At 45.4% G+C, this 23,377-nt stretch overlaps 1 protein-coding gene across 1 annotated transcript in view; it reads right to left on the reverse strand.

The window, feature by feature from the left end:
* Positions 1-6,390: 6,390 nt before the first annotated feature.
* Positions 6,391-23,377, reverse strand: part of GEMIN5 (gem nuclear organelle associated protein 5) — a 64,763-nt gene continuing 47,776 nt past the window's right edge. The window contains 13 exon segments of the mRNA XM_044281189.1: positions 6,391-8,742; positions 11,480-11,570; positions 11,652-12,057; positions 12,746-12,908; positions 13,509-13,577; positions 13,579-13,770; positions 13,964-14,174; positions 14,337-14,456; positions 14,565-14,712; positions 15,087-15,224; positions 15,615-15,710; positions 16,452-16,577; positions 23,073-23,192. Coding sequence (XP_044137124.1) covers positions 8,554-8,742; positions 11,480-11,570; positions 11,652-12,057; positions 12,746-12,908; positions 13,509-13,577; positions 13,579-13,770; positions 13,964-14,174; positions 14,337-14,456; positions 14,565-14,712; positions 15,087-15,224; positions 15,615-15,710; positions 16,452-16,577; positions 23,073-23,192 — 2,069 coding nt within the window. The 3' untranslated portion in view covers positions 6,391-8,553.

Below are 23,377 nucleotides of genomic sequence, written 5' to 3' on the forward strand. Positions count from 1 at the left end.
TCTGCCCAATCCTCCAATCTATCCAGATCCCTCTGTAGTAGTATACTGTCCTCTTCAGTGTTAATTACTTTACCCAGTTTAGTGTCATCTGCAAAAATTGATACTTTACTATGCAAGCCTTCTACAAGATCATTAATAAATATATTGAAGAGAATAGGGCCCAATACTGGCCCCTGAGGTACCCCACTAGTGACAGTGACCCAATCTGAGTGTGTACCATTAATAACCACCCTCTATTTTCTATCACTCAGCCAGTTACTTACCCACTTACAGATGTTTTCTCCCAGTCCGAGCATTCTCATTTTATATACTAACCTTTTATGTGGTATAGTGTCAAATGCTTTGGAGAAGTCCAGATATATGACATCCATTGATTCGCCGCTGTCAAGTCTAGAACTTACCTCCTCATAGAAACTGATTAAATTTGTTTGACATGACCGATCCCTCACGAAGCCATGCTGATATGGCGTTATTTGCTTATTTCCGTTGAGATGCTCTAATATAGCATCTCTTAGAAAACCTTCAAACAGTTTACCCACAACAGTAGTTAAACTTGCCGGCCTATAGTTTCCAGGCTCTGTTTTTGGCCCCTTTTTTGGACTCTTTTTGAATATTGGCACCACATTTGCCATGCGCCAATCCTGTGGAACACTCCCTGTCAGCATAGAGTCTGCAAGTATCAGAAATAAGGGTCTGGCTATGACATTACTTAATTCCTTTAGGATACGGGGGTGTATGCCATCCGGTCCTGGCGATTTGTCTATTTTAATCTTTTTAAGTCACTGTTGTACTTCTTCCTGGGTCAGACAGGACACTTTTAATGGGGAATTTATTTTTACATTCTGCATGTCATCTGACAGTTTATTTAGTACAAGGACATCCCTCTTATCCTTATACTTAACCGCCAGCATGTTCTCATGGCGGAGAGCCTTACTGTCACCTTTTCGGAGTAGTTGCCCTACCAGGGATCTAGGGAGCAGTGATTGTCAGTTCGCAGCGAACACATGCAGGCTGCCATCTTGATTCACCCGTCTGGCGATGCACAGGTAAACCCTTGCCTGTGCCGGGAGCCGGTCTGAAATCAAATGCAGTCATCGGGAGCAGGCAGTTCCAGGGGCCTTCACCGGGCTGTTCTCAGAGCTGCCTGCTCCCGGTGACCGCATTTGATTTCAGACCGGCTCCCGGGCTTACCTGTGCATCGCCGTACGGGTAACTCAAGATGGCAGCCTGCATGTGTTCGCTGGCGAACACTGCGAACTAACTATCACTGCTAGGGAGCCCTCTCAGATTTTTTTGCACTGTGCCGCAAGCCACAGTACCTCTGGCTTTTAGGGACATAATTAGGGGGATGCTGGTGTAATAGTTATCTACATAGAGGTAATAACCATAATCCAGCAGTGGGTGCAGTAAGTCCCACAATCAAGTCTACTTAATCTCTCCTGGGGTGTCTCCTTGAGGGTCCCTCATCACCGGATGATGATGATCCTCTTCTCTCTCACTTGCAGACTCCGTTTCAGAGGCAAGAATGGCGTATGCCTCTTCAGCGGAGTACATTCTCTGGGATGAATTGGACATTTTTATTTTTATTGGTGTATGTAAAGTGAAACGTGTCAGGGGGGTGTATGTAGTGATTTAACACGTGAGGGGGCTTGTAATGAATTAAAATAAAATTTCTGATAAAGAAAAAAAGAGAAAGAAAGAAAGAAAAGAGAAAAAGATAAGTGAAAGGATAAGATAAAAATTTAGAAAAAAAGGCTCCAAAAAATAAAATAAAATAAAAAAGGCACTAAACCTGAGCAGACGCAGTCAGTAATTGACAGTACTGACAAGCAGGACCCACGGACGCAGACGGCACATGTGTGGGTTCAAAAATACTACTAAACTAAAATTGACATAAAACCCCCCAAAAAAGCCAAAAAAACTAACAAAAAAGGACGCAGAGAGGGGTGAAGGGGCAGGGAATCTGAAACAGCTGCAGATGAGCCAAAGATCACTACAGCTGTTCCAGATGTTGTTCTTTTTCTTCTTCTGAAAAGCACTGTTCCAGTGATTTATGTGGAGCGTTGTTCCAGCCAATCGCAGTGCTGGAAGGGCACATCAGTGTCTGATGTCCCCTCCCTGACCTCGGAGGTGACATGGCTGATGTAATCAGCCCCAATCACCTCCAATACAGCCATCAGCAGCACCACAGATAGGGCGATAGAAGTATAGCGCTGCCATAGGCTGGAGTGTTGCTCCAGCCAATGGCAGCGCTGGGAAGGGACACCTGTGTCTGGTGTCCCCTCCCTGACCTAGAAGACATGGGCTGATGTCATCAGCCCCCTCCCACCTCTAGCCGAGCCCCCCTGCAGCTCCATGCATTGCCGGTGCTGCGATGGGCTGGTTTTCACTAGCCAGCCAATTGCAGCGATCGATCATCGGGCTGCTATTTGGCTCGGTGACCGGAGTTATCAATGACATACTATTACGTCAAGATGCGGTAAGTCACCGACCTTCATGACGTCATGTGCCGGGAAGGGGTTAATATGCAATTTTTCCTTCACGATGTACGCCGCAATAACAAAACCAAAAAAGCAATGGCAGAATTGCTGCCATTTCTTTATCCTGCTTCCCAAAATATTAAATAAAAAGTGATCAAAAAGTCATGTACCCAAAGTAGAAACAATGATAATGGCAACTCATCCTGCAAAAAATAAGCCCTCGCACAGCTCTGTCGAGAGAACAAGAAAAGAAAAGTATGGTGGTTATCAGAAAATAGCTGTACTACTACCCCAGATGCTGTTTGAAAGCAACATGGCGCCTGTAAACCAGTCCATCAAAATCTACGCTGGCCTTTCCCTTCTCAGTCCTGAAGTGTACCTGAACAGCAGTTTATGTCCACATTAAAGGCATTTCCGTTCCCAGTAGAACCCGCCTGACAATTTAAAGGGTATAGGGTGTCTTAGATGGCACCATCTGAGCCCAGCATATTGGGCACAGAAATGCCATATCTGTGGAGAACTTACTTGCCGTTTTTATTTCACTGCTCATTAATTTCTGCAAAACACCTGTGGTGTCAAACTGCTCACTCCACACCTTAATAAATACCCTGAGGGGTGTAGTTTCCAGAATGGGGCAACTTCTCGAGGGTTCCATTTATTATTTCAACCCAGAGCCTCTAAAGCTGTCAAAACCAGGGAAGAATTTATCATGAGGGGAATATTTGAAGTCAGTTTCGCTTGAGTCTATGTTGTCGTACTTGCCACGTCGGTTGTTTGATAAATTTGTCTTATCCTTAGAACTAACACTTCTGTCTAGAAAAGCTACTCCAGTTTTCCTATGCTAGAGTTAGATTGCGACAATTTTTTTTCGACTTTATAAAAAAAAGCTCAGTTATAAATCTTGTGGGAAACTCATTAACATAGCTAACCATGACCACATTTCCACTCACATTACAAAACTGGAGTGAGTGGTGTAAAAATGCAAAAAGTTGGCAACATTTTGCGCAAGCTAGTTCCAAAAAGTCGCAAAAGCCCTATTTTTGAAATTTATTGACGCCAGAATTCTGGAGTGAAGGGATGATAAATCAGGGCCCATGACTTTGGTGGTCTGATTTAAAGGATGGAGGGGGGAGGTTATAGGGGCCAGGGGGTCTGATTTACAGTGCCCGCCGTCTCAGCCACCAGTCACAGTGCCCGCCGTCTCAGCCACCAGTCACAGTGCCCGCCGTCTCAGCCACCAGTCACAGTGCCCGCCGTCTCAGCCACCAGTCACAGTGCCCGCCGTCTCAGCCACCAGTCACAGTGCCCGCCGTCTCAGCCACCAGTCACAGTGCCCGCCGTCTCAGCCACCAGTCACAGTGCCCGCCGTCTCAGCCACCAGTGACAGTGCCCGCCGTCTCAGCCACCAGTCAGTGTCAGCCGTCTTAGCCATCAGTCAGTGCCAGCGGTCTCAGCAATTAGCCGCAGTCTCAGCAACACCAGTCAATGCCAGCTGTCTCAGCCACCAGTCACAGTGCCCGCAGTTTCAGCCACCACTCAGTGCCAGCCGTCTCAGCAATCAGTCACAGTACCAGCAGTCTCAGCCACCAGTCAGTGCCAGCAGCCGTCTCAACCATCAGTCAGTGCCACAGGCAACAGCCACCAGTCGGTGCCAGTCGTATCATCCATCAGTCAGTGCCACCAGTCACAGCGCTAGCAATCTCGGCACCATCACTCATAGCCAGTGACGTATATTACAGCCACATAGAAGCCAGTATTACAGTAACAATACTGGAACTTTCTACTAACATGATGTTTTATGTAGGGGCTTATTTTTTGCGGGATGAGGTGACGGTTTGCTTGGTACAATTTTGGGGGGCATATGCCTTTTTGATCGTTTGGTGTTGCACTTTTTGTGATGTAAGGTGACAAAAAAAATGATTGTTTTAGCAGTTTTTATTTTTTCTACGGCGTTCAGGTGAGGGGGTGGTTCATGTGATATTTTTGTAGAGCGAGTTGTTACAGACGCAGGAATACCCAATATGTCTGGTTTTCTTTTTTTTCCTTTTTTTTTTTTTACAATTTATATGTTTTATTTTGGGATTTTTTTTTCTTGAAACTTAATTTTTTTTATTATGAAAAACATATATATATTTTTTTTTACTTTTTTTTTGTCCCACTGTGGAGCGTCAACTTCTGGGGTCTGATCCCCTCTGCAATGCATTACAATACAACCTGTATTGTAATGCACTGGCTGTCAGCTTTCATGCTGACAGCCTGCCTGTGAGACTCTCTAAGGCTTCCGTAGAAGGCAAGCTCCGATGCCTATGGAAGGCATCGGGCTTGCCTTCTCTGCAGTGCGGGGACCCAATCGGGAAGCGGAGGGCACCCATACCCTCTGCATGCCGTGGTCAGCTTTGACCGCTGCATACAAGGGGTTAAAACGCCGACATCGGTGTTTTCACCGATGCCAGCGTATGCAGCAGGGGCCCAGCTGTTAGTGACTGGCGGGTACGTGCCGCTGATCCTTAAGTCACGTCCACCAGCACCGTACATGTACGGCGCGGGTCCTTAAAGGGGTTAATTGTGGGATAACCCCATTAAAGGGAGCCTATCAGCATTTTTCTTATGATGCAAATTTAAAACATACTCCTGGCATCTTAAACTTTTAAATATTTATTGGAAAAAAAGTCTTCCTTGGCATGGCTGTAGTTGAGAAAACATATTGTACAAGTAGGTTCACAGTGTCATTTAATGCATCGGATCCACCATACTTACTCCCCGTACATACAGTTAAAGCCGACATGACCACTGTAACTAACCATAATACTCTTTGTCCTCTAGGACTATTTTCTCTAGTAATGAATGCAATGTGCATTTGTATTTTTCCAAGCTGTAAATGATGTCTGTATCGTTTTCAGATTATCAAAACTAAAACAGCTGCAGTGCTTCGAAATGTTAGGGATATAAACTGCCCTTAGCCTACTTTCACACTCGCGTTTGGTGCGGATCCGTCATGGATCTGCACAGACTGATACGTTCAGATAATACAACAGTCTGCATCAGTTCAGAATGGATCAGTTTGTATTATCTTTAACATAGCTAACACGGATCCGTCTTGAACACCACTGAAAGTCAATGGAGGACGGATCCGTTTTCTGTTGTGCCAGATTGTGTCATAGAAAACGGATCCGTCCCCATTGACTTACATTGTGTGTCAGAACAGATCCGTTTGGCTCAGTTTCGTCAAACGGGCACCAAAACGCTTGCAACGCTTTGGTGTCCGCCTCCAAAGCGGAATGGAGACGGAACGGAGGCAAACTGATTTCTGAGTGGATCATTTTCCATTCAGAATGCATTAGGGCAAAACTGATCCCGTTTTGGACCGCTTGTGAGAGCCCTGAACGGATCTCACAAACGTAAAGCCAAAACGCCAGTGTGAAAGTAGCCTTAGTAAGATAGCGGCGTCATCTTGGTCTTAAAGGATTTGTCTAGGATTCCTCCCAGAAACAGCACAACTCCTGTCCATGGGTTGGGGCTGGTATTCCAGCTAAGGCTACTTTCACACTGGGGTTTTGAATTCCGTTTGTGAGATCCGTTTCAGGGCTCTCACAAACGGTTCAAAACGGATCAGTTCAGCCCCAATGCATTCTGAATGGATACTTTCAGAATGCATCAGTTTGGCTCCGTTCCGCTCTGGATGCGGACACCAAAATGCTGCTTGCAGCGTTTTGGTGTCTGCCTGGCGATGCGGAGCCAAACGGATCCATCCTGTCTTACAATGTAAGTCAATAGGGACGGATCCGTTTTCACTGACACAATATGGTGCAGTTGAAAATAGATCCGTCCCCTATTGACTTTCAATGTAAGTCAGGACGGATCCGTTTTGACTTAGACTTTTTAAAAAAAAGAATAATGCTAACGGATCCGTTCTGAACGGATACAAGCGTTTGTAGGTGCAGATCCGTCTGTGAAGATACCAGACGGATCCGCACCTAATGCAGGTGTGAAAGTAGCTTAAGTTCAATTTACTGGAACGGGGCAGAGCTGCTGTATCTGAAAAAAGGCAACTCCCCATTTAAACCTCATCAGGTTCATACGCATCATAAACAGATACTCTATAGAAACAATTCTTAGCCAGCTGATAATCATACACTTGAAAATTACAGTATATACAAGACAGAATATTCTCCACATTTTGTTGAAAATACTGTACATTACAGCAGAAGCGTCATTATATATTTTTTTGCTTAAAGTAGCACTCCCACAAAAATGTTTACTCTCTGACCTGTTAGAAAGGTGTATGATATAAACTGTAGTGAAGGTAATCTTACCAGTGACTGTATTTGTGAGTTATAGCCTCCCTTTTAATCCTCAGCTGTGTCATGTGACCAACAGTCTGATCTCCAACTGACACAAGACAAAAAGTCAGTAACTTCTCTATTTATTCCTAGGAGACTGAGCGTGAGGCTCCGATAGGAATACATAGAGAAACGGATGTCTTGTCCACATATAAAATGCTGTGTGATTTATATTAGTCAGTGTTGGACACATGACATAGCTAAGGATCAGAATTAAGGTTATAACTCACAAACAGTATCTGGTAAGAAAATTACCTTTACAGCAGTTTACATCATGTACCTTTCTAACATGTCACAGACTAAAAACCTTTTTGTGGGAATCCTTCTTTAAATTCAGTATTTGTATCATGCTAGGTTAACAGAATAGGTGATAATATTTTTGTGGGATAACCAGCTTTTTTTTTTTTTTGTTAGAACAGCCCCAGCAGTGTGTTGTCATGCACTGTTCTAGCTCTATTTCACTACTGGTCCCTGGGCTGTAAACTTCAGAAAGGCTTTACATGTGTCACTGCAGCCCATGGTTACGTGTCCCCAAGCAGCATGTGACCCAGCAGTGACGTGCTGATTGGGGACACATCACTGCTGAGGAAAGTTGCTGGTTGAAGCGGTCCATATGCTCCAGTCCAGAGCCCAGAAGTTTATAGGCTTGGGACCAGAAGATTACAGAACAGAGCGACGGAGAGCAGACGAGTATGATTTTTTTCACTAGGTACAGCACACTGCTGGGGTTATTTAAAAAAAAATAAAAGACATAATTGGACTCTAAGTGAGTAGCATCTCCCATCCTCTGCTTCACAGAAGTATGAGTAGACTTCAGTGTATAAATCCAGCCTAACAAGAATAGCCTGGAAAGTGGAAGAAAAGGCAGAAACTGTTTCAAACTTAATTCTTAGGTATATGTAATCATTGAAGTGCAAAGGGCTTAGCTGCAATACCACACTCTAGAGAAAGGAGGCGCTGTTTTTCTGTCATACAACATCATTAAAGAAAGGTCCATCTTTGGGACTATTTTTTGTTCCAATGCAACTAAAGTGAAAACGAAGCACGTTTTTTAAAGTATTCTTCATTTAAAATGGAACATAATTCTGTGTCTTCTGTGTAGACTTTGCCGAAGACCTGTGTGTCTTCACGTTAGACTACAAGCAACCCCTGATCCTGCAGCCACCCTCCTATGTGTCCTCTACTTCTTACTTACGTATATATTAGCAAGAGGACAAATGTATGGTAAAGTGACTGCAGTCTGTTAACATGGAGATGCACAAGTCTGCATGGGAGCTGTAGCCAAAAATGTAGGTCTGTAACCAAGAATATTAGCAAATTTATTTTATTCTTAACTGCCAAAGTAAAATTAGTTGCAAAGATGGATATTCCCTATAAACTACAGGTCCATCACAAAAAAAAAAAAACACTTCCACGATAAGGAGTTGAGTGCACTGACTGCTGCATATCATTCAAGATACGTGCACACAGCAGAATATGGAGAACAAAAAGAAAATGGGTCCTTGGCATTGAACTGCATGGAGTGTCCAAAGCTACAGTTCAGCATCTTCCATGCATCCTAAGGCCTTGGTCAGACCACTGCTGGGAACATAATTCAAATCCCAGAGGTTATAAATATACTCAGGGTGGATGGATGACTATAGTAGAGAGCTTCAGAGAGAAGCAAAGGCAGCTGATGGATGCTGGCACTAGTGCGGTGGTTATTGCAGACCTGGAAGCAGTCAGAAGCCAACTTAGTCTGTGGACTGCTGCCCTTGTAATGATGACACCAACTTGCTGGCTACTTTCTGGTAGTCGGGTGACCCAGAGCCATGTCTCTGCAGGAGACTTATCGCCTGTCCATGTACATCCAAGGCCAGCTTAGTAGAGGGGAGGTGAAGTAGGACCAGGCAGCTCTCCAGAACATTAGGAAATGGCAGCACCTAGAGAAAATATAAGGAAGACATGTATGGAACATATGTACCAGATGAGCTGTATGCAACCACTGCAGAGACACAGATCTGGCCTTTTGTCATATAGACTTCAATGGCGGAGTGATCCTGCAGTAAAAATAGTCAAAGTGCAGTTTGTCCCCAAGGTGACTCCATTTAATTTTGCAGTCTGGTCTTACATGGGAACAGGAATTTCTTCTATTTATTCTTGAAGATGTTGCCTCAAGAAGACAACTCTTTCTCTGAACAATCCTGCCTCAGCCATCATCTCATCTGCACATCACTCCAGTGATCACCTCTTGGGTGCTGCAGAAGGTTGCAGTGGTCACACATTGCACCCTCTGGGAAGTACTATTTCATGGTGGCCAGTAAAATATTTAGGTGACCATATAATCCATGGCCTGGTTGAGTTCCCTCATCTTTCTTTTTGGCCCTTTGCTCTGGCTAATTTGAGAAGGGCCCTTACTGGGCATCATACTTCAAATATACATAGAATATATTTAAATGAGATGGCCAATTTTTAAGAATGATGGCAGATGTGTCGTAATATATTTCTTGTTTGACATACATCTGTGTGTCTCACAATATCTTATCCCAGCTACGCTCTCGATCACCCTCCTCGTCCCAAACTGTGGGCTGCATAAACAGCAGTACTTGTTCCCTGCTGAGTCCATAGGGCGCAAGATGGCTGTGACGATGTGAATCACCCATGCCCCTGGATGGATCCTCTTCCTGCACATGCAAATGTATGTCACATAAGAAATACCTTAATGAAAATCTGCTATAAATCTTACAAATTGGCCATCCCCTTTAAAGAGGAACTGCCAGCAATTCTTCTTTTTGCTAACACTTGTTTTCTTCAATAATATAACCATCCTGGGACATCTTTTCTTAGTACTTAGGACTTCCAGGATTGTAAGAAAAAAAGAGGTTGTCTGTTGTACCAGACAGAGCAGCGGTTCTGCCCATGTAGTTATGGCCTAAAGTGCAGTACTAAGGTAGCATTGTGCAGACTCCCTGCTGTGCTTGGTGAAGGACTAAGGCCCCATGCACACGGCCGTGTGTGGGCCGTGGAACCGCGGCCTGGATCCCTCCTGAGAGCAGGAGCGCACGGCGTCACTGGTTGCTATGACGCCGTGCGCTCCCTGCTGCCGGCACAGTACAGTAATACACTGGTATAGATCATACCAGTGTATTACTGTATTGCGGCGGCAGCAGGGAGCGCACGGCGTCATAGCAACCAGTGACGCTGTGCGCTCCTGCTCTCAGGAGGGATCCAGGCCGCGGTTCCACGGCCCGCACACGGCCGTGAAACACGGCCCGCACACGGCCGTGAAACACGGCCCGCACACGGCCGTGAAACACGGCCCGCACACGGCCGTGAAACACGGCCGTGTGCATGGGGCCTAAAGAGGCAGCTGCACTTGCTAACTAAAGGTGGATTTAGATGAACTAACAATCGTCCAGATTATCAGGAGCAACTGTTCCAGCGAACGCTCGTTCCCAATAATCTGCCCATCTAAATGTGCTGCCGATAACCTGCGATCCGGTCGTTCGTGCAGGCACGCCAATCATTGTTTCTGGGGAGCAGATCGTGCTTTCTAAACAGCGATTTGTTGCCCAGCAACAATGATTCTGTATGAGGACGAGGGATCGCAATAGTGATCCCTCGTCCTCATACTGCGAAAGAGATCACACTGCATGTAAATGCCCGCCAGGACCCTACCAATTACACATTGATGGACTGCCCTAAGAAAAAACCCATTAAAGGGAATATGTCACCAAATTTTTTTTACTGCCAGTTAAAACACATCCTTTCTTTCTAATCAGTTTTTATTTTCTGATTCCAGATTTTTTTTAATTCAATTTCCTGAACGTGATTATGGGGGTTTCCATCTTGCCTTACAGTGGCCACCATGGGCTATAGACACAATGGACAGGAGGGGACCTCACTGATAGGAGGGAGTAGATAAGCTGTGATATTACCTATTGTGAGAGGCGGATCTATGTAATCTATATATAGGTGAAAAATGTCATTGTAATTCTGTCTGTAATGATAAGAGGATAACTCCAGTAAAGAAGCACCTTTTATTAGGCTTAGGCTACTTTCACACTAGCGTTCGGGTGTCCGCTTGTGAGCTCCGTTTGAAGGCTCTCACAAGCGGCCCCGAACGCATCCGTCCAGCCCTAATGCATTCTGAGTGGATGCGGATCCGCTCAGAATGCATTAGTCTGGCAGCGTTCGGGTGTCTGCCTGGCCGTGCGGAGGCAAGCGGATCCGTCCAGACTTACAATGTAAGTCAATGGGGACGGATCCGTTTGAAGATGACACACTATGGCTCAATTTTTAAATGGATCCGTCCCCGATTGACTTTCAATGTAAAGTCTGGACGGATCCGTCTGAGGCTACTTTGACACTTAGAAATTTTCTAACAATATAATGCAGACGGATCCGTTCTGAACGGAGCCACCGTCTGCATTATATGAGCGGATCCGTCTGAGACGGATCCGCTCTGAACGCAAGTGTGAAAAAGTGTGCCCTAGTGGACAGTGCGAAAACTGCAGGATTTTAGTATTTTTTTTAAATATAGGAAATATGGAAAATTTAAAATAACTTTTTTTTAAATATATTGAACATAAAAACATGATTTACACAATAGGTCATTTTCTGATGACACATTCCCTTTAAACCTGATTTACTCAACTGAATTGCTGCAGCAGCTCTTACCTTTAGGTATTCAGGAAATTCAGCCAATTTATGGTTTGCTGTAGAAAGCTTCTTCATCAGCTCCGTCAGGGAGACTGGATTTGGGTTCGAACTGTGTAAAACAGCAGAATGACAATTAATGTAAGAGCAAAAGGAAGGAATAATGATAATGAGCTTCACATAGTCTACTCACATCTGGCTCTTGCTGTCAGGACCCTTCTCTGGCGATGAAGCTGGGTTTGAGTCAGCGTCTTGATCTAGTTCTAGAGAACTATCCTGGATCTGCCTGTTCCTCTGATGCTGCTGGATCATCTCCCGAAGAGCTTGCTGAACATCCGTAATCTCCCGCTGTGCATTCTGGAAGCTGGCATGCAGGTCTGACAAAAGCACTCCAAAATCACAAGGGATTTCTGGAGTATCCTTCTCCCCTGGGACAGTGAGAACTGCATCTTCTCCAGAAGAGATCTCCATCTTCACTTCTGACTGATTCCACCACGTGTCATACAACTGGATATAGGCGAGGAACGCCTGCACGCTGTCACATGCCGCCAAACTTTGTTTATTGTCTGGGTTGAGGTTCCTTCTTAGCTCATCGCAACCTGAGGACAACAATATTACACGTCATAGAACATATTGTAGCATGAAATAATGGACAGCTATGAAGCAGTGATGTTCCCTGGTAAATTCCGTACGCCAGTTTTCTGGAGGAAAACACTGTGCTTGCGACTTTTTAAATGCCACTGCGACAAAATATTGTTGCAAATGGCATTTATATGCTGCCCTCACCACTTTTTGAAAATGGTGAGGTGAGAAAGGGGCAGGACCAGCGGGACCGGCATAGAAATTACAGCAACTCAGAGCTGCCATAGATTTCAGTCTAGGGCACAGACTGCCAGATGCGCATCCTCTGGTAGTGCAGGGGTTTTCAAAAGATTGGCATAAAATTATAGTTTGATCTATCTACCCCAATATGTTTATTTAAAGGGATAGTCCACATTTAAATAGGATGTTCCATTTAAGAGAGTTTACTGTAGTGTTGAGAAACTCTGCAAATTCTGTGCTCATCATGTACCGATACACTGTTTCCTTCGCCATTCACATCTAAAACTAGAATTCTGCTGGTTTCCTGTCACCATAGAGCAATGCATTGTGGGAGCAGCTAAACTGTTACATCACATGTCTGAGAGTCTGAAGGGCAACGGGAATTCTGAAAGCAGCCATGAACAGTGAAAAAAGACGCAGTGTGACTCTGGAACGGATTACAAGTCTATAGCTCCTGGAACCTACCTTTTGGCAGCAGTAGATGGGAAATTTCTTGCATTAATGTAAACTGTCCTGCCTGATGACAACGGTAGAGGGCACGGAGTAACGCTGCCGCCATCTCATCCCAGCTGTTTGACAGGTAGTTCAGAGCAGACAGCGCCACCTCGTGAGCGATGTGGAGAAGCAGCTGTGTGGACAAGTAAATGGGACAGTCATGGACAATGAAAGAGTTAATAAATGACAGAGCTGCTAGATGTCGCTTCTAAACGCTGATCTCTTGTGTGCAAAGTTAGGATATATTCACATGTGGCAGATCTGTTGCAGAAATGTGCGACTTCAGATCGGTTTCACCCATCTGAAGGGGTTTGTTTCTGTGGCATGTGCATGGATTTCTGCAAACTCCATTCAGCTGAATGGTAGAGACGCAAAAGTGTATGCAACAAATCCGTGACATGTGAATATACCACAATTATGTAATACAGGTTCCCCTATATAGATCCCTTTTCATATGCCCAATTAATGCATATAGATGCCATAAAGACTGTCTTCCTCTTAGGACCCACTCTATTAGCCAGGGTGGAGATTCATTGCAGAGAGCAGCTCTTGCCCCATACATGTATTACATAGAAGGCCAAAGATGGCTGCTGCAAAGGATAGGTATGGCCTGTCAGAGCTTCCCCTGACTAGCTGATTTCCATGGGTTTGGCAATTGCAAAATGGGTTTTCCTGATGAGACAGGAATTAACCAATGTGAATAACATACAACAGTCAAGAAGAGCTCCATTACCTGCTTGGGGCTGGTGTTGCCTGTGGTTGGCGGGGTGTCAGATGCACACAGCTGCTGACAAACCTCCTGTATACTGGTCTGCTGAGCACAGCCCATATTCCATCTGCCACAGGCCTGTGAGTTTACTAATGAAAGGCTCCTCACTGGCGTGGCCAACACATTCGTGAAAACATGGGCTGGACTGTGTCTTCCAATCCACTGGTGTCTTGTCCTCAAGGTGGTTAAACAGTAATTCACTGGTACAAAAGACCAGCCTGTGGCCCTGTAAAATGACCCAATTATACAAGCATATACTTTCTGAACCAAATAACAAGTGGTGTGGACCATAGCAGCCAAACAGTATTTAAAAGAAGCTTTCTACATGACTGGTTGCGATAGATACTTTTTATACATGACCCCCATCAATGTTTGTGTTCCCTTTATTACAGTGGTAGACAATGCTTTGAGTGATTTACCAGCAGGGTTGGGTGCTGCTTCAGAGACGTCTGGGCCTCAACCCAGTTGTTTGCAGTGATGTGTTCTTGCGCACAGCGTAGAGCAAAGGAAGCTGCTAAAGTCTTCTCTCCTGAGATTAAAGCAAGTTCGGCTGCGGTGTTGAGAGACGGTAGATCCCCCTTCTTGGCCAGGACTTTAGCTGCATCATATGGGGATGATGCCCCTAGGTAACTGAGTAAATGAAGAGAAGTGCAGAGCAGAATTACTGTTAAAGCTCCCATACACAGAGTATTGGCATGTCATATGGAATCCACAAACATTTGCTCATCCTAACATTACCCATCTCCAGACAGCCCTACACCTACTTTCTCAAGCCATCTGGCTGTGCCTTACCACTTTGCGGCCATAGAATAATGACCATCCTGCTCCAGTACAGTGGCCCAGCTGGTGTACAGATCTCGGAGTACAGGGTCATCTGGTTGCAGACGAGCTTTGGCGACAGCAATGGCTTCTCTAGAAGACAAACCAAACTTATAATGATACAGGACATATGTCAACTCTGAGAAGCCAACAGAAGAGAGGACCCTTCATTATGAATATAAGCTCTGCAGACCCACTTACCTGTATAAGTGGTTTCCTTTTAAGAGCTGCACCGCCTCATAGACTTTATTAATGGAGAGGAGGTGAGTGGCAGCCTTTACATACTGTTCCTGGAAGCAAAGCTGTTTCACATATGCTTCAACCGTCCAAACCCAGACTTTATATCCAGCTAAAAAAAAATGAAGCAGAGTGATTTTTATAACTAGGACCTAACACCTTGAGGGTCTATGTTCCAACCAGTCACACAAAACAAACATGACTGGGGACGCAGTGTGTGTGTGTGTGTGTGTGTTTCTGCCATCTCACTACATAATGAATATGCGACATAATGTACACAGCCTCTATATAGCATGTCACTATTACGTACAGCGCTGCAGTACACAACATGCCAAATACTTCTTTCCTCCAGACGTTGGTTGACTTGCCACTAAATGGGTTAGTGCCAAGCCTGCCACTTGGTGTGCCCATGTATACAATCTTGTACTTAATGGTCATATTAATGAACTAAAGAAGGCTGAATGTAAATATATTGCTCATACCTACCCATTGGTGCCAGAGCAAGCAGCTGGTCTGTAAGCTCTCCCCTCTCAGAAGCCAGCTGTAATGCCCCCTGCAGGTCACCTTTCCACAGCATGACCTGGTGTTGGAGTTCTGAGTGTCCACTCTCCAGGTGAGCTTTTCCTGATGTAAAAGATTGGTAGATAGACTATATAAGGCATTTTCAATGTTAATAATAATGAAAATGGAGGTATGTCTGGGTTCACCTCTGAACCCGGACAACCCCTTTAAAGCTAGCAGGACAACTGGAGCAATACATCTGGAGATCTCTGGATCCATGTGACGTACAGGGCAAGTTCTAGCTTTGTTACAAAGAGATTGTCATGTACGGTATGATGTTTGATTTTCATATATATTTTTTTTTTACATCAATTATGACATAACCTCAAATACTATTCATTTTTCTGATGCATACCAACAAAAATATGATATTTAAATGGTGGAAAACCCCTTTAAATACCAATTTCAAAGTTTATTCAAGTGTTAACTGTCAGAAAACTATTTATTGCTAACCCTCTTCCTCCATGAGTCGGCGTAAAGTTGCTCGGTCACTGTAGAGGCCAAGATGTGATGAAAGCTCACTCACAGAACCCGTCCCCTCTGCTGATTCTGTAAAGACAAGACGACATTCAGCATGCCTGTACAGCAGTGCTCCACAGACTAACACGTTTTCAACGTATACCTGCTTCTATGGACTCCATTTAAAGTAACTGTTTACATCAAGGTATAATCTATAGAAGTTCAGCAACTAGGCAAAAACTTATTTCATACTAATTCTACAACATGTGATAAAGACCAGTCTCCTCCAGAGCTGCATTCGCAATTTTTTTTTTTGCTACTGGAACATGGTGACAATTATGTTCACAGACACAAACCTTCCGGGTTTATACAAATTCCCATAATGCAGTGGGACAGTTTTTACAAAATCACTGTACAGTGCAAAGTGAAAAGACAGCATTTCCATAATCACCAGAGCAAGCTCTATACAGACACTGAGCCAGGAATGCTGGGAGATTAAAGCTCTGAAGCCTGCAGAACTGTGAATGCAGTGCTGCACTAGAATATAGGCTGAAGATAAGTTACACATACTTAGAAATTTGCTTCTGAACATACATTATATACACACTATAACATAGGGATTAAATGTAGGGTGACATTCGCTTTTGTAATAAACGGTCATCATTATGATTTTCCATTTATCTAGCCAAAAATTCCACTAAAACATGTAAAGGTTTAAAAAATATACCTGCCAAATTATTATAGCGGAGATAAGTGGCCAAAGAAATCTAATGAGAAAAAGCAAACATTTGATAGCTGAATGATGGTTATAGGACAGCACATTACGATTACCTCCTTCGGTGCACAGGACGGCTGCCAGCTTCACACAGTCCCGATGTTGCTCTTCTTTAGAGCGGTGATCTTTGCTGGTGCTGATCGGAAGCAGAGAGCGCGATTTCTTCTTTCGGCTGTGCAGGTCTAGAAGAGAAATAACATGTGTATTCAATGACAATCTAATGACGGCCATGTATGAAAAAATATATTTCTGTATACAGGCATTGGGGCTATGGGAGGTTGCATATGTCAAGCTGAGCATTCACCGACTACATACATTTTTATTAGGATATTTCAGGCACCGGGAGGCTTGAGGTGCTAAACCATAAGAAACACCCCCAAAAACCCAATTTTGGAAACCACACCCCTCAAGGAATTCATCTAGGGGTGCAGTGACTATTTGTTCTAATCATATTTAGCTTAAGCTCAAATCTTTTATATTCAGAAAGATAGATGGGAGAAAAAGCACCACACAGAATGAAGCACAATTTCTCCTGAGTATGCAATATCCCATATATAGAAGGTTTGGTTTTTAGAGCATGGATTTTCCTGGAATAATTTTCTAACAGCCATAATGTTTTTACTTTTTTGCTGACAGAGTTGTGTGAGAGCTTCAATTTCTTATTGGTTCAAATTTGGGGTACATATTAATTTTTTATAGCTTTTTATTTCAGTTTTGGAAGGCAAAAATAGCAGTTCCTTTAGCATTTCTTATTTTTTACTTTCCAAGTGGTATAAATAAATGACATGTTAAAGGAGTTGAGCAATGGTATAATAGTGATGACCTGTCCTCAGAATAGGTAATCAATATCAGATCGGCAGGGATCCAACTCCAGGCACCGCTGCCAATCAGCTGTTTGAAGGAGGTTGCAGCACTAGTGCAAGTGCTGTATCAGCTTAAATATTTATCTGCATGCCATCTGCCTTGTAGCTGTGGTGCAGTGTAATTTCAACTTGTACTTGAACAAAACTAGGGGACTTGAACATCAAGTCTCCTGGTATAATGCACCGCTATACTTCTTAGTATTACACTCGCAGATAGCCTATTTAACCCTGCCACTGGTATGGTCTAATTGGCTTCCACAGAGGACCCCCCTCCAGCTTTCATAGCAAGCACAGGGGCGCTGTGGGGGACGTTTCTACGGGAGGGGCTCTGTGGGGGACGTTACCAATGGAGAGGCACTGTGGGGGACATTACCAATGGAGAGGCACTGTGGGGGACATTACCAATGGAGAGGCACTGTGGGGGACATTACCAATGGAGAGGCACTGTGGGGGACATTACCAATGGAGAGGCACTGTGGGGGACATTACCACTGGAGAGGCACTGTGGGGGACATTACCAATGGAGAGGCACTGTGGGGGACATTACCAATGGAGAGGCACTGTGGGGGACACTACCAATGGAGAGGCACTGTGGGGGACACTACCAATGGGGAGGCACTGTGGGGGACACTACCAATAGAGAGGCACTGTGGGGGACACTACCAATAGAGAGGCACTGTGGGGGGGGGACACTACCAATGGAGAGGCACTGTGGGGGGGGGGCACTACCAATGGAGAGGCACTGTGGGGGGGGGACACTACCAATGGAGAGGCACTGTGGGGGGGGGACACTACCAATGGAGAGGCACTGTGGGGGGGGACACTACCAATGGAGAGGCACTGTGGGGGGGGACACTACCAATGGAGAGGCACTGTGGGGGGGGGACACTACCAATGGAGAGGCACTGTGGGGGACACTACCAATGGAGAGGCACTGTGGGGGACACTACCAATGGAGAGGCACTGTGGGGGACACTACCAATGGAGAGGCACTGTGGGGGACACTACCAATGGAGAGGCACTGTGGGGGACACTACCAATGGAGAGGCACTGTGGGGGACACTACCAATGGAGAGGCACTGTGGGGGACACTACCAATGGAGAGGCACTGTGGGGGACACTACCAATGGAGAGGCACTGTGGGGGACACTACCAATGGAGAGGCACTGTGGGGGACACTACCAATGGAGAGGCACTGTGAGGGACATTACCAATGGAGAGGCACTGTGGGGGACATTACCAATGGGGAGGCACTGTGGGGGACACTACCAATGGAGAGGCACTGTGGGGGACACTACCAATGGAGAGGCACTGTGGGGGACACTACCAATGGAGAGGCACTGTGGGGGACACTACCAATGGAGAGGCACTGTGGGGGACACTACCAATGGAGAGGCACTGTGGGGGACACTACCAATGGAGAGGCACTGTGGGGGACACTACCAATGGAGAGGCACTGTGGGGGACACTACCAATGGAGAGGCACTGTGGGGGACACTACCAATGGAGAGGCACTGTGGGGGACACTACCAATGGAGAGGCACTGTGGGGGACACTACCAATGGAGAGGCACTGTGGGGGACACTACCAATGGAGAGGCACTGTGGGGGACACTACCAATGGAGAGGCACTGTGGGGGACACTACCAATGGAGAGGCACTGTGGGGGACACTACCAATGGAGAGGCACTGTGGGGGACACTACCAATGGAGAGGCACTGTGGGGGACACTACCAATGGAGAGGCACTGTGGGGGACACTACCAATGGAGAGGCACTGTGGGGGACACTACCAATGGAGAGGCACTGTGGGGGACACTACCAATGGAGAGGCACTGTGGGGGACACTACCAATGGAGAGGCACTGTGGGGGACACTACCAATGGAGAGGCACTGTGGGGGACACTACCAATGGAGAGGCACTGTGGGGGACACTACCAATGGAGAGGCACTGTGGGGGACACTACCAATGGAGAGGCACTGTGGGGGACACTACCAATGGAGAGGCACTGTGGGGGACACTACCAATGGAGAGGCACTGTGGGGGACACTACCAATGGAGAGGCACTGTGGGGGACACTACCAATGGAGAGGCACTGTGGGGGACACTACCAATGGAGAGGCACTGTGGGGGACACTACCAATGGAGAGGCACTGTGGGGGACACTACCAATGGAGAGGCACTGTGGGGGACACTACCAATGGAGAGGCACTGTGGGGGACACTACCAATGGAGAGGCACTGTGGGGGACACTACCAATGGAGAGGCACTGTGGGGGACACTACCAATGGAGAGGCACTGTGGGGGACACTACCAATGGAGAGGCACTGTGGGGGACACTACCAATGGAGAGGCACTGTGGGGGACACTACCAATGGAGAGGCACTGTGGGGGACACTACCAATGGAGAGGCACTGTGGGGGACACTACCAATGGAGAGGCACTGTGGGGGACACTACCAATGGAGAGGCACTGTGGGGGACAATCCCAATGGAGAGGCACTGTGGGGGACACTACCAATGGAGAGGCACTGTGGGGGACACTACCAATGGAGAGGCACTGTGGGGGACATTACCAATGGAGAGGCACTGTGGGGGACATTACTAATGGAGAGGCACTGTGGGGGACATTACTAATGGAGAGGCACTGTGGGGGACATTACTAATGGAGAGGCACTGTGGGGGACATAACTGGCAGCATAATTGGGGCACTCTAGAGGAATTTTTAATACAGTATAAGGGCCATTACTGGTGGCACTGGAACTTTTAACACTGAGGCCCTATAGGGGGAATTACCAGGGCATTTTTTTTTATGAGGGCACTATATGGGACATTACTGGATGCACTGGGGGGCATTTTAATCCTGGGGCACTATAACAGGATTTTTTTTGTACATGGGCATTACTACTGGGGGCACTATAGTGGCATTTTTACCTGGGGTAAAATAAGAGATATTAATGCTGGAGGCACTGTAGGGGCATTTCTACTACAGGGACATAAAAGGGGACATTAATTTTGGGGACACAATACAGGCATTAGTACTGGGAGCACAATATAGGGTTTTATTATTATTACTGGGGGCATTTTAGCAGACATTATTAGTACTGTTGGAGGGCACTCTAGGGGCCATTATAATTGCTGGAAACACCATAAGGACACTATGTCTACTGGGGTCCCTATTTTTTTCAGCAGGGGGATTGGTGAGCACAGTGGGCACAAGGCTGGGAGGGACAGCAGGATGACATTGTTGGGAAACCAGGGTGGGGAGATTGTGCTTAAAATGTGGGGAGGCTTATAGAAAAATTAAGAAATCTAACATGTTTTAACAAACTCTTCAGAGCCTAGATGTGACTGAAAGTATCTGTCATGGAGCTCTGGGTCAAACAAAAGGAGAAGAGTAAAAAGAACGTCTACATGACAGGAGATGTCAATGAATGGAAGGAGGTATGTGTTGCTGTAGTCTCCTTGCAAAAGTATTCACCCCCCTTGAATTTTTTCGCATTTAGTTACATTACAGCCTTAAGTTCAATGCTTTGTTAATCTGAATTTTATGTGATGGATCAGAACACAATAGTCTAAGTTGGTGAAGTGAAATGAGAAAAATATATAAATGAAACTATTGTTTAGAAATAGAAAACAGAAAATTGTCATGTGCGTATGTATTCACTCCCTTTGTTAGGAAGCCCATAAAAAGATCTGGTGCAACCAATTACCTTCAGAAGTCACAAAATTAGTGAAATGATATCTACTTGTGTGCAATCTGTGTCACATGATCTGTCATTACTTATACACACCTTTTTTGAAAGGCCCCAGAGGCTGCAACACCTAAGCAAGAGACATCACTAATCAAACACTGCCATGAAGACCAAGGAACTCTCCAAACAAGTAAGGGACAATGTTGTTGAGAAGTACAAGTTAGGGTTAGGTTATAAAAAAATATCCAAATCTTTGATGATCCCCAGAAGCACCATCAAATCTATCATAACCAAATGGAAAGAACATGGAACAACAGCAAACCTGCCAAGAGACGGCCGCCCACCAAAACTCACGGACCGGGCAAGAAGGGCATTAATCCGAGAGGCAGCACAGAGACCTAAGGTAACCCTGGAGGAGCTGCAGAGTTCCACAGCAGAGACTGGAGTATCTATACATAGGACGACAATAAGCCGTAAGCTCCATAGAGTTGGGCTTTATGGCAGAGTGGCCAGAAGAAAGCCATTACTTTCAGCTAAAAACAAAAAGGCACGTTGTGAGTTTGCGAAAAGGCATGTGGGAGACTCCCAAAATGTATGGAGAAAGGTGCTCTGGTCTGATGAGACTAAAATTGAACCTTTCGGCCATCAAAGAAAACGTTATGTCTGGCGCAAATCATAACACATCACATCACCCAAAGAACACCATCCCCACAGTGAAACATGGTGGTGGCAGCATCATGCTGGGGGATGTTTTTCAGCAGCCGGGACTGGGAAGCTGGTCAGAGTTGATGAAAAGATGGATGGTGCTAAATACAGGGATATTCTTGAGCAAAACCTGTCCCACTCTGTGCATGATTTGAAGCTAGGACGGAGGTTCAACTTCCAGCAGGACAATTACCCCAAACACACTGCTAAAGCAACACCTGAGTGGTTTAAGGGGAAACTGTAAATGTGTTGGAATGGCCTAGTCAAAGCCCAGATCTCAATCCAATAGAACATCTGTGGATAGACTTAAAGATTGCTGTTCACAAGCGCAAACCATCCAACTTGAAGGAGCTGGAGCAGTTCTGCAAGGAGGAATGGGCAAAAATCCCAGCACTGTATATGTTTCCTAGTTCTGGCAGGAAGTATGCTGTATGTAGAGCTGGCTCACTACTGTCTCATCTTCTCCTCCAAGTCTTTTTTAATTATAGTTATATGTATTTAAATTTGGCGACTAAAAATGTAATTTGGCCACTAAATTTTTCAGTTCAGTAGCCGATGGCTCCTAGGTATTTTTTTTTTGTCTGGAGCACTGAAGGGGTTGTCTCAGTTCAGAAAGAGGCAATTATCATGTAGAGAAAGTTAATACAAGGCATTCACTGATGTATTGTTATTATCCATATTGCCTCCTTTGGTGGCTAGATTAATTTTTTCATCACATTATACACTTCTTGTTTCCATGGTTACGACCATCTTTCAATCCAGCATCAGTGGCCGTGCTTGCACACTATAGAAAAAAAGCATCAGCCTCTCTGGTGGCCAGAACCATGGGAACCCACGTAGACTGGTGCTTTTTCCTATTGAAGGGTGGTCGTAAGTTACAGCTGACACGCTGCAACTGCTCCAGCCATCCTGAAACTGGGAGGGAAGCTGAGGGATGAGCGGCCGGCCTGCTCGGCCATCCTGAAATTTACTGGGGGGGCACATCGGGAGCTGTGGGGGGGGGGGGGGATATATATATATGTAGTATACTAAGGAGCAGTGCTCCATGACGAGTATATACGTCATATAGCACTAAAGGGTTAAAACATTTAGGAAATTGCTATTCAAACTATTACTAAGGCCTCAAGCACATGACCGTATCTTGTATCCGTGTCTGAACCGCATTTTTTGCGGATTGCGCATAGGCCCATTCATTTCTATATGTCCTAAAAAAAAAAAAAGGACAATACATGGATGTCATCCGTGAGATGTCTATTATGCAAACCACAGAAAATCTCCTATTCTTGTCGATATTGTGAATGAGAATAGTAACTTCTAAAGTAAAAATACAAATGTGCATGAGACATAACTCAGTATTAAAGTGTAGCCAAAAGCCACTGCAAGTTCATGTACGTTATTCAATAGGACAATACAAACCTCCCTTTTCCTTTGGTTGCTCCTTCTTGGGTGCAGCTCTCTTAAATATTGGGCTTGGACTGCGCTTCTCAATACTTGGCAGAGGTGAAGCATCGGACACAGGCTGAGATTCCACTGCAGCTAGAATCACACAGACAGAGAAGGTGTCCATTGTTTTATATTTTACCAAGTTACAGAAAGGATAACAGACACACAAAGCTGCTGCCATAATATCCCCCACCAGTGGAGGCAGGGAAGAGGCTGCATGACTGATGTTATGACCCCCACCCAAGGTTTACACTACTGTACAGGCAAATTAAAGGGGT

This window comes from Bufo gargarizans, chromosome 2 (assembly GCF_014858855.1).
Source record: "Bufo gargarizans isolate SCDJY-AF-19 chromosome 2, ASM1485885v1, whole genome shotgun sequence".
In the NCBI taxonomy this organism is placed as follows: domain Eukaryota; kingdom Metazoa; phylum Chordata; class Amphibia; order Anura; family Bufonidae; genus Bufo; species Bufo gargarizans.